At 40.3% G+C, this 12,778-nt stretch overlaps 1 protein-coding gene across 2 annotated transcripts in view; it reads right to left on the bottom strand.

Moving 5' to 3' along the window:
* The window catches only part of POLD3 (DNA polymerase delta 3, accessory subunit), a 44,028-nt gene that overhangs the window by 21,306 nt on the left and 9,944 nt on the right, over positions 1–12,778 (bottom strand). For both annotated transcript variants that reach the window (XM_030556775.1, XM_030556785.1), the window contains exons 5-8: positions 11,030–11,162; positions 8,051–8,315; positions 3,174–3,246; positions 216–378 (exon numbers count right to left, since the gene is read on the bottom strand). In XM_030556775.1, the coding sequence (XP_030412635.1) occupies positions 216–378; positions 3,174–3,246; positions 8,051–8,315; positions 11,030–11,162 (634 nt within the window). The remainder of the gene's footprint in view (positions 1–215; positions 379–3,173; positions 3,247–8,050; positions 8,316–11,029; positions 11,163–12,778) is intronic.

The following is a 12,778-nucleotide window of genomic DNA, read 5'->3' as shown; positions in this document are numbered from 1 at the left end:
CATTTGCAATTGCATAATGTCCCTACTGTAGCTACAGCTATTGCTTACATGGAAAAGAAATATTAGGAAAGAATTTTAATATATTTTTAGCTGTCTTTAATGCAATTTATGTTGCTGGAAACAAGGATTTGAGCCAGCACCACATGCCCAGGCAGCTCTCTGCATTGCATCAGCAAGCAGTCCTATGGATCAGCATTTGAAAACCACAGCTCTACCTTCTTCTGTCCTTTTGCTGAATTTTCACAGGCTCCATTTTCTTCCCAGGTTTCTCCACTGCTGCACTGGGGGGTGATTTTGGTTCCATTACCGAAACGGAGGGCTTGGCTACTGTTTTTTCTTCCTTTGGCTGTTCACACTCAGAGCTGACTTTAAGCTTATCTGTGAATAATACAAACAAAGTCAGAGCGCACATTGGTTATTCAGCATGAACTGGAAATGACAAAGGAATTAATAAAAAGTATCTGCACGCAAAAGGAAAGGTTGCAGTTTCAGTCAACCAGAGATGGAAGCCGTCTCTACAGACCACATCCAGAAGCATCAAGGGATCCTATATGACCTTACAACTGCAAGCCATACCAGAAAAAGAGCACGACCACACTTCCATATGAAGGGGCAGGCATGATCCCCTCTACTGCTCTAGATCAAGCCCTCAACGCAACATAATTTCGATCTTCTGGGTTCAGCTCAGCCACTTCATTCCTATCCAAGTCCAAATATTAGTCAGATACAAGAAGCACAGAAACAGCAAAATCCAGGACTGATGAAGTGCAGATGGAGCTGTGTTTAGCTTCTATGATTGTGACATGGTAGCCCACGATTATTATTTGTATTACCGCAGCACCGAGAAGCCATAGTTATAACCTAGGAGCCAGCTGTGCCAGGCACTGTACAATCACAGACTAAAGAGATGGTCCCTGCCCCAAAGAGATTACAATCTAAGTACCAGACAAGAGACAACACTTGGGCACAGACAGACAGGGGAGTACAAAAAACCAGTGAGACAATATTGGTCAGAATGATAGGCGGTGGTCTTATACACCAGCAGCCTAACCACAATGCCTTTATTTCACTCAGCAGCCTTACACATACACTGAACAGGAGAGGTGCCAAGCTAAAACCCACATCTTAGATACTTCAAGGAGCAAGAGTAAGTATTCAAAAACTGAGTCAACAAAACCTCCCGATCAATGGGATCAGAGACTGCAGACAGCTCTAATAAAATTGCCATCAGCATCTTCCTGGCACCCATCCTTTGGCTCATGCTGAAACAAGCCGTCAGTTGGACGTAGATCCACCAAAAACGGGTCAGCACTTCATCTGGCAAAGTTTCAGTGATCCTAGCTAGGTAACACATCTCACCTATGACACAAAACGACCATCCGCATGTTGAGCGGCAAAAGTCAGAGAACCCAATCATTGTTTGTTATTGCCAGAGTCTTGAGATAAAGTTTCTGAGGCTAGGGAAGACACAAGTTCCCAAGAGCCAAGTTTCTCTCGGCCCCCTTGTTCCTGGCAATGCTGCTCCATCCTTTCAGTCACTAGACAAAGGTTATTGAAGGGGTGTATTCGCAGGAGCTCAGTACCAGAATAGTACACAGCACACCACACATGGCAACAGAGCAGAGGAAGAAAGTCATTTATTCCAAATTAGTTATGTTTCCATTTTATGTCAGCTTCTCCACTTTTTAGAACATGTTCTTTTGATCTTGGGATCTTTGTAGATATTAAGTATTTAATTGGATTAATGATAATAACTGCTCACATAATTTTAAAGTTTACGATGAGAATCTCCTCACCTCACACTGTCATACCTTAACAGAACAAGGACTTACAATGGAAACCTAAGCAAATCTTTATCACTATGATCAGACACTACTCTAATATCATTTATTAAATGTTCAATGCTAGATTCTGCACTGTGCAAAATCCAAGAGATTTCTTTCAGAGCAACACTACCAATACCACTACCAATACCACCCCCAACTTTGTTGCAGAAACACCTCCTTGGCTCCTCTTCCTTTATTTTTGCTACTGTGGCACATTTGAAGAAAGTCTTACACATTCACTCCCCAAACCCTTTACTTTCAGAATCTTCACATGACTTCACTTAGAAAAATCTCCCTCATTCATCCATTCCAATTGTCCGCTCTTTATTATCCCACAAATGATCTAAATTCCAAGACCAGCTACCTCCTCCTCCTCTGCTTTTTCTCTCAAATCACTACCATTAACATACTCTGTGCATAGCAGTTTTCAGGAACTCAGTTCTCCTGCCCCAAAATGCTCATTTTAAATAAAAAATTTTATGCCATAAAAAATTCTTCCTGGGTTAAAAATCTGTATGACAAGCGTCAGCCCAATTGATCGCCACTTATTAAGTTTCTAGTATGAAATCTTCCACTTACAACTCTCCTATATAGCAAAGAATACACACTTGTTATTATCCATATTTTCACTGCTTCAATACTTTACTAAAACAATGATTAATACTAGAACAGGTTCAGAAAAGGGCAACTAAAATGACTAGGGGTCTGGAGAGGGTCCCATATGAGGAAAGATTAAAAGAGGCTAAGACTCTTCAGCTTGGAAAAGAGAAGACTAAGGGGGGATCTGATAGAGGTATATAAAATCATGAGTGATGTGGAGAAAGTGGATAAGGAAAAGTTATTTACTTATTCCCATAATACAAGAACTAGGGGTCACCAAATGAAATTAATAGGTAGCAGGTTTAAAACAAATAAAAGGAAGTTCTTCTTCACGCAGCGCACAGTCAACTTGTGGAACTCCTTACCTGAGGAGGTTGTGAAGGCTAGGACTATAACAGCGTTTAAAAGAGAACTGGATAAATTCATGGTGGTGAAGTCCATAAATGGCTATTAGCTAGGATGGGTAAGGAATGGTGTCCCTGGCCTCTGTTTGTCAGAGGATGGAGATGAATGGCAGGAGAGAGATCACTTGATCATTGCCTGTTAGGTTCACTCCCTCTGGGGCACCTGGCATTGGCCACTGTCGGTAGACAGATACTGGGCTAGCTAGACCTTTGTTCTGACCCGGTAGGGCCATTCTTATGTTCTTACTGATTTCCTAATGTTCCAAAGTAGTCCCTTATGACAATTAGCACACCCATTACCACAATGATTTCAGAAGACAGATGCATATTATATCATGCTTACTCATGGCAGCTTTTCCAAAAAAGTTGCTCATTGCACTCCCTTTGGGTGAAACTTTGCTGCTTACTGTAGTTGCCTGGAAGTAAAGATAAGAGAAACGGTAAGACGGTTTTTCAGACACAATCAAAATGCTAGTAAAAATAAGAATTAACACAAGACCTCCACCAAACCTGGCACATGCAGCCTTCAAAATACACAACACTACACTCTCTAGATACATAAAACTCACTAATACAACATACTGATTTTCTTCTTGTCAACAGCATGTTTATGGGAAAACAAAGACTGAATTTATCCATTGCAGAGACTTCATGTTTCAGGGAATTGTTAAAGGAGCATGGAACTTTTCACTCCTAGGTCACCAGATCAAGGTCACCCCAGATCACAAAGTCATTCCCATCTGATGGCTGTTCAGCATCATTTACTAAATAAGCTGCTGGGGTTCAGACCGATTCCCAGTGAACAAATGTTCCTATCGGAAAAAGCCGCTACTCCAATTTGCATTGATTGACAAAAGACCACCCAAAGACGGAACCGGCCACAGAGATTTAGCTACCCCATTACAATAACACAGCAGAACAGTGTAAAGGAGCTTACGCTTCCACTACGCGCACTATACCTGTTATATAAACATACCCAATCTGCAGGGTAAGAGTTTCAAAAGTGCTAATGGGCATTAGGTGCCCGAGTCTCATTGACTTTCAATGGGAGTTTACTGCCCAATGCCTTTAGTCTCCAAGACCATCAAGCTAGCATATTTCACCATCCCTACATTCACTCTGAACCAATGTATGTTAAATTATGAAAACAGATATTGTGAAGCTACCTAGCCATTTTTTTAATCTTCCTGCCATTCCTCTCTTTAAAAAGTCTGAATACTATGAGTTTCCTACCTTTCTCAGAAGAAACAGGGGATAAGAGTTCAGTATTTTGCCCACATGAAAATCAAGCTGCAAATGCCTCTCTCAGAGTCCAAAACTTTAATGACCCTAACATAAGTTATCATCTAGGGAGGTGTCATGGATACTCTAAGTTCACATGCCTATAACTGCTAGGATCAGTTCACTTTTGAGTACCACAGAGGGCAGGAACTTCAGCTGGCATAATTCTACTGGACATAATGACTAAGGCCACCAAATTATAAGTTATCACTATTTAAGAACTGCCCTGATATCAAGACTTTTCAGAAAAGACAGGACAGAAGGCCAAGAGAATAAAAAAACTCAAACTCTAAAAGCAAGGTTTTGTCAAACTTTCCAAACAGACTGAGTTTCTGCAGCCTTTCAATAGAGTGTACTGTTGGTGCAGCCGAAAAGACTTCTTTTTCCCCGTCTGTGAATGAACAAACTAAAACCAAATATTAAGATACTATATATTGTGTTGTCAGATAGAAGTAGTAGGAAAAATAGAGAACCAGCCTGCATCAACAGTTGTGATTAAATGAAGTTATATGTGTAAAAGGGAAGTCAACTATAAGTGATACAACTTTGGACAAAATGTTGTAAACTTTAACGAAAGGGTTTACCTCAGGGGCAAATCTGTCAGGGAAAAGGGGTTGCATTTATACTGATTTCTTGTAGTTTAGTGATAAAGTAATATTTGCAATCAAACACGCTTATGGTATCAAGTTAGAGAAATACATCTGTGCTGAAAGAGCTAGTAAATAAAAAAAGATTGAAGTAGTATGATATGAAGACATTTGATCGCAAAGTAGAATCATCAGAACTGTACTGATCAATAAAGCACAGACTCAACTGCACCATATTTACAAAGGTCCCATCACTGTTGTAAAATAAGAAATGGAAGATTTATACATCTGTACCAGCCTACTGGGGAGTAACTGTTCTTTAAGTGACTTTGAATTGTATAATGGACCAATAAAACCAGTTTAAAGAATGCCGAGGTGCTTTGTATTAGCAATATGAACTTAAACCTGTATATTTCAGCAGCTAGCAGAGTGTTGATGGAGGCATTGCAACCTGAGCAAGCATAACAGCAAAGCTGGCCAAGTGAGGTCCCACATAGGGGCCCAGGGAAAATGAGGTAAGTTATGGAGGTAAGTTGCTGACCAGAACAAATCATCCAGTTTGTGATGTATGTCCCAAGGTGGTTGTACCAACAGCTGTGATAAACTTGTCTTACGCAGGCTCCTATGACAAGATGTTTTGCATAAAGAGTCATTCTGTACCAAATGACTGGACGATAGCTAATGTGACGGCAATTTTTTTTTTAAAAGGGCTCCAAGGGTGATCCCAGCAATTACAGACCAATTAAGCCTGACTTCAGCACCAGGAAAATTGGTTGAAACTATAGTAAAGAACAAAATTGTCCAACACATAGATGAACATAATGTTGGAAGAGTCAACGTGGTTTTTGTAAAGGGAAATCATGTCTCACCAATCCACTAGAATTCTTCGAGGGGGCCAACAAGCACGTGGACCAAGTGCATATAGTGCAATTAAATTTTTCAGAAAGCCTTTGACAAGGTCCCACCCCAAAGGCTCTTAAGCAAAGTAAGCTGTTATGGGATAAGAGGGAAGGTTCTCTCACGGATTGGTAACTGGTTAAAAGATAGGAAACAAAGGGTAGGAATAAATGTTCAGTTTTCAGAATGAAGAGAGGTAAATAGTGGTGTCCCCCAGGGGTCTGCACTGGGACCCGTCCTATTCAATATATTCATAAATGATTTGGAAAAAGAGGTAAACAGTGAGGTGGCAAAATTTGCAGATGATACAAAACTACTCAAGATAGTTAAGTCCCAGGCAGACTGTGAAGAGCTACAAAAGGATCTCACAAAACTGGGTGACTGGGCAACAAAATGGCAGATGAAATTCAATATTGATAAATGCAAAGTAATGCACACTGGAAAACATAATCCTAAACTATACATATAAAATGCTGGGGTCTAAATTTAGCTGCTACCACTCAAGAAAGATCTTGGAGCCATTGTGGATAGTTCTCTGAAAACATCCACACAATGTGCAATGGCAGTTAAAAAAGCAAATAGAATATTGGGACCCATTAAGAAAGAGCTAGATAAGACAACAGAAAATATACTGCCTCTATATAAATCCATAGTACACCCACATCTTGAATACTGCATGCAGATGTGGTCACCCCATCTCAAAAAATATATATTGGAATTGGAAAAGGTTCTGAAAGGGCAACAAAAATGACCAGGGGAACGGAACAGTTTCCATATGCGGAGGGATTAATAAAATTGGGACTTTTCAGCTTGGAAAAGAGTTGACTAAGGGGGAATATGATAGAGGTCTATAAAATCATGACTGGTGTGGAAAAAGTAAATAAGAAAGTGTTATTTACTCCTCATCACATGAGAACTAGGAGTCACCAAATGAAATTAACAGGCATCAGGTTTAAAATAAACAAAAGAAATTTCTTCACACAACGCACAGTCAACCTGTTGAACTCTTTGCCAGAGGATGTTGTGAAGACCAAGATTATAAACGGGGTTCAAAAAAGAACTAGATAAATTCATGGAGGATAGGTCCATCAATGGCTATTAGCCAGGAGGGGCAGAAGTGGTGTCTCTAGCCTCTGTTTGCCAGAAGCTGGGAATAGACAATGGGAGACGGGGGAGAAGATGATCACTTGAGGATTACCCATTCTGTTCATTCCCTCTGGGGCATTTGGCATTGGGCACTGTGAGAAGACAGGATACTAGGCTAGATGGACTTTTGGTCTTACCCACTATGGCCATCCTTATAGTCTAAAAGACTGCAAAATTCCAGCCCCACTTTCAAAAACTCAAAGGTGATGCCTCATTTTCTGACTGGATAGTGAGAGAGAACAACTCTCATTTTTGACTGGACATTTTGAATTTTCAGCAGCAGTAAGGTCACCATATCATTGGTCCACACCAGCACCTCCAAAACAGGAGCCAAGTGGGACCACCCAGCAGATATGGGATACAATAACCCATCTCCTTCATCACATCACTTTCTGAAAGCCAAAGACACCTGGAAGGTAGACGACTGGGGTCCTGGGCTGCCCATCTGTGAATCCTCCTTGTGACATCAAACACTATCTTGGATAGGCATCTTTCCCTGTCATTTTCTATTTTCCCAAGGAAGAGTTGTCTGTTTTTCCCTCCCCTTGCATTTGCAGTGCCAACAGTGAGCTGAAAGCTGAGGAAAAACCTGATGAGTAATACAGAGTTTTTCTTAGTTGACTGATTACTGAAATTGGGTACAAATTAGTAAGGAAGTTTTCATGCTTGGGTATGAGCTTTAAAGAGTGTCACAGTTATAGTGTGTACCCTTGTCTTATAAAAGGTTCCAATCAGCTTTGTTGTAAAGTATCTTTGAAACTAAACAAGTTACAGTTGTTAACTAAGGTTGTGAAATGGTGTACACGTCTACCACAGTTAAGTTTCATACCGCCTTTTGAGTTCTAAGTGTACACAGACATAAAATGAGATCAAGTATGCAAGCCTCTTAAAAAGAAAGGTGATATGGGTGATCAGTAAAGCATCTTGTTTAACTAAGGTTTGAATTATCTTTATTACATGGACATCGTTCCATTGACTGCAATAGAGTTACGCTGATTTACACCAGCTGAGGATCTGTCCCAAAAAGTCTGAAGGAGAGCAAAAAAAACCACAAAAGGCTTGGAAAACAGAACTTCTGAGGAAATGACAAGTGAATGAGGCACAAACTAGCTACAGAAAAAATGACTGAGCAGAATCATCATACTAAACCATTAGATATTTTAAATGAGGAGAGGGTTTAAGTACTCTCGGGCGACAATGAGGTTAGAATTCGAAGCCACTGACAACATTTATTTAGATTGAAGAGTAAAAGTGAAGTTAGTAAGGCTATTATCCAAACAGATTGCCAAAGGATGTTGAGGTAACTTACAATTGTTGTCTCTTTGGACTCTGGTTTAGTTTCTTTATTTGTGTCTTGGGATTTGGAAGCTGATTTTGTAGCAAACAATCCCATGATGCCTTTGGGCTGAGGGGAGGGCTGTTTAGCAGTTGATGAGACATGACCATTGATTGTAGGCACATTGACAGCATGTGTGTCATTTGGTGTCTGGGAATCAGCCTGTGCAGACGTCTGAACTTGAGAAACTTCAGCGGACGTCCTGGTGACTGCAGCAGCACACTGAATGGCACTAAACCTGGGTGATGGAGTGAAAAATTTAATTAGCACTTTAACGTCTTATTTTCCACCCCAGCTTCCTGTCTAGTAGTGTCTTACTTTCCTGGTTCTATAATATACTGTTATGGGGAAAAAGAGCAATTTAATTCAGGCATGGACTACAAAGAAAAGCTAGCACACAGAGTGGGAGAGACGTCACAGTGAAACAATCATTCAAACATGTCAGCAGGGGTTGAAGCATTAAAATACAAAACAAGCTGATCAAATTTCATTGAGGAGAAACACTTGTCATTACACAGTGGGAAAAGGGGAGGGAAAATAGCTCTATTTTTTTCCTAAATTGGTTACATTTGTATTACCAGTGAATCACATGCTAAAGCTTTCCATATAAATGTAATCATATTTTGTAAATGTATTTCATCTGACAGTCTACAACATGAACCATCTTATTTTCGGAATTTCTAATGCACACCTCACAGTAGTAGCCAAGCTTCACGGATAGGTAAGTATTATAGATTGAGCCATACTATGCAAGTGGCTCAGAGGACATCCAAAACATTTGGAGACTCGGTACACAAAAGTTATTTTTATGCACAATTTGGGTAAGGAACACATCTTTATACAATCTGAAATGTGGTTGACTGGGGACACTGAGGCACAGAAGTTAAATAAACTTGCTCAAGGTTACAAAGAAATTCACTGACAGGTCCTGAATCCTTATTCCAACTATGTGAACCACTAGATCAACTCCCATCCTGATTTTTCTTTGAAACACTCAAGCACTATGGGAGCTGGTAAGAACTGCACTTTCTGATTGATACAATTACATCAATAAAAATACACAATTATAAGTTAAGAAATAAAACAAACAAACAATCTCATTCCATTCCACTACTGTACCATAGCATTATATAAGCAAAGCTCATGATTAATTTCACATTAAGTAGAAACTAATATGTTCTAACAAACAACATAGTCACTAATGTAGTTTAAGGTTGCGAGAGGACCTATCCAATCCACCCAAAACCTTACAAGCATTAAAATAAGAAGGGAAAAGATGTGTGCATTCCTTTCCACCTTCACTTTGCCTCCAAAACTAACAACAACACATTCCAACACCCCCTAAAACTTTCACTGCCATCTCCAGACACCAATAATACATACCCCAACTTCATCAATTTCACACCAAAATGCAAAACTTTAACAGTGAACTCTCATTCATTTATATCAATTATATCATATCTGACTGTCACACATTCCATATATTTGGGAAGTTAATCTGCCTTAACACTGCAGAGGTCACTGTTAAGGTTTTGCATCTGCACTACACCTCAGTGAGAAGCAGTGTGATTACCCCAAATTAAAACCCATTACTCACTGACTTCAAAGGCCTTTGGATCAGGCCCAAAGTCCACAGGATTGTTTTCATGTTGAAAACCAGCTGTAAGATTTTCTGCTTTTTGTATATGCGTTAAAACCCAGTAGCTGACTAATACAATTTTCAGAAAGAGGAAATACAACAATCAGTCTAAATTTACTCTAATTAGGTCACAAATTCACAAGCTAGAATGATAATACGGAGAAGAATATCTTATTCCTCTGCCATACCCAACCCATTCAGCTCATAATAGCCAGCATTGCCTGCAGTGCAAGTCACCACTGAACTATAGGCTGCGTGTTTTAAATTCAGTTAGAAAATTCAGCACCAAGATGCCGCATGAATTTAAAAACAAGTTTTAGAGAGAGTTATTTTAAAGTTTGGTATGGCCTAAACCTTAGCAAATTTTAAGTCAGAAACATGGATTTATGCCAAGATACAGATTTCACTGCAAAGGGTGCCCTAGGATACATTAATATCAAAGTATGGCAACTATGGCCAGTCTTTGTACATTTTAATTGGAACATAATATTCTATCACTTATTATGGTGCTTGCTATCATCTACTCAGAAAAAACAACTCTCTGACCCCCCCCCCCCCAATGGCCCCGAGCTACAGGACATTGGCTGGGATAGTAAACATTCTCTTGTAGGCATTTGCGAGGCAGCTATGTATCTATTTTGGGATTTGTACTGCAGTCCATAACATTGGTAGCTGACTGCCTTCCACATAAAATAGATTGGCTATAGGAAAGTCCCTAGTGGATTTCATGGCGCTATCAGCTACCACTATGGAAACTAAATTCACTGATTTACCCAAGTGTACAAAGAAAAAAGTACACAACAGGTGTTGTAAAACAGAGGTGCATAAATACAATGGAGATAGTAATTTCACAAGAGACTCAAACATGGAGTCATTATCTAATAGCTGTTTGGGGGCCTATTTAAAGTTACTTTGGTGGCTTTAATCCAGTCCCTTGCGGACAAATGCCGACCCAAAAGAAATCACCTCCACAACTGGCATTACTTGGCCCCCCGTTATCAATCTAAGAAAGGAAAAAGGATTAACCAGCCATGGAGACAGAATTCCCCTCAATTCAGAGGTGATCCCTTTCCCAATTAGATGTGGGGAAGGCTTCCACTGCCTCTGCCCAGACTATCTGTTCTGTACAAAAGGACATCATTTTCCAGGGCACCTTTTAGAGGAGGCAGCATGCTCCAGCAGACAGAGCACAGGAGTGGGAGTCAAGTGAAGAGTGCTATATAAATGCGATTCATCAGCCCTACATTCAAACAATGTTAAAAGGAAAAGGGGATCCAAGAAGAACGTTCATATGATAGCACTTCTTAACTCACTTGCTGCAGTTCTGTAGGTTTGTCTTGACAATATCATAATCGGTATTGTAGAGGGGCCCACTGTCCTTCAGCATGGCTTTCTGAATGCTGTAGACATGCACACTAGCAATCGTGGCTAGCTTAGACTTCATTGCTGAAAATCAACAGGAAAGCCCTTCATTAGCACAGCCAGCCTCAGTCGAAGATGGCAGAAAAGCTGGAGAGCGGTATGTTCGATACCAGGGTTCTAACTCTGAGAAAGCATTCTTGGATCTTAGTACCACCCGTTTTTAACGTACCCACTGACTCAGAATTCAGGCTACCGCAAGCACATCAAACCTGTTCTCCACTCTACAGTGGCTTCTCACAGAATATTGAGTAAATTCCAAAGTCTCAATCCTAATCTTCCAGCTGCTCTGTGGCCTGGATCCAGGATATCTAAGAGATTGCCTAAAGCACTGGGCTGAAGGCTGTGGTTGACAACTCTCCTCTTGCACAACTGAACTATAAGGGTAAAGATTATCTGCGCGGGAAACAGAGCTGTCATGGAGGCCAGTCCCGGGCTGTGAAATGAATTCTCACAAGAATTATGGACCATCAGAAACCTCAACACCTTCTATTCCAAGTTCAAGGCATATTTTTGATCTGCTTCCTCTAATATAGGTCTATTATAGAAGCGAATGTGTGAGGTTCTGTGGCCTGCAATGTGCAGGAGGTCAGACTACATGATCATGATGGTCCCATCTGGCTTTGAAGTCTATGAGTCTAATATAAACTCATAGCAACATGCACATAAAAGACAACAACTACAGAAATAACCCTATCGAAACAACTTGCTCCACCATACACACAACTCTCTCCCTGGAGAGAGGATGAGAGAACAAAACAAGTGGCAATGTTAGTTACTGTCTAATGTACTACTGGAGGGTGTTCATATACTATGGTAAGAAGCACAGCACAAGAATGGAAAAATCCTATGTTAGATTGATTAAGTTTTGGTTTTCAACAGTGAAATGACAAGAGCCTGACTAGAGAAGCTGGAATGTTAGTACTGAGGCATTTGCAGTCTCAACCGAACAACAAAAATATTGGTATATTATCTGATGCCAAAGTCATCAGATGGAAATTCTTAATGGCCTGTAGTCATAAGTGTTTAGGCTGAGATTCATCAGATCTCACAAGCAGGGTTAGGTTCACATAGTTAGATGAAAAACCAACAGCGACTGACCCCAGCTGCTTCAGAAAGCAATGTTAGCAGTTTAGTAAGTAGCACTTCCCATTCAGTACTTAATCAAACATCCCTGTATAGGATTATGGGACACTATGCTGTAGAGATGTCTTTCAAATGAGATATTAAGACACTCAGGGCTGCACTTCCCAGAAAGTAGGACTGTTGACCCCAGTGTTCTGATTTTGCCTAAGCTTCCCTTGTAGTTTCACAGTCAGATTCAGTATTCTTCCCTTCCCATCCTAAAATGTCGAGAGTGTTGCTGTGCACAGTTCCAGTACTGCTGCTTTCCAGCCTAGAGGAAGCTGCCTCAGAGATAGGTGAAGTGATCCCTTGTTCTATAAAAGAAGTGCCAATAAAAATCAGTTACTAAGCTACAAGTCTGAGAAGTCATGCTGATGGAGGCTCAGATTCTGAAAGTTCTAGGAAAAAGCTAATTAAAGAGTATCCACCCGAATCCAATAATTTGATTAAAATACCTGGAGATAGTGTGAATAGATGGCAAGTTTTTAAGCTTTTTTGACATTGTTCCTTCAGAGAAA

This window comes from Gopherus evgoodei, chromosome 1 (assembly GCF_007399415.2).
Source record: "Gopherus evgoodei ecotype Sinaloan lineage chromosome 1, rGopEvg1_v1.p, whole genome shotgun sequence".
NCBI classification, from domain to species: Eukaryota; Metazoa; Chordata; order Testudines; family Testudinidae; genus Gopherus; species Gopherus evgoodei.
This window is presented reverse-complemented; position numbering and strand designations above follow the sequence as displayed.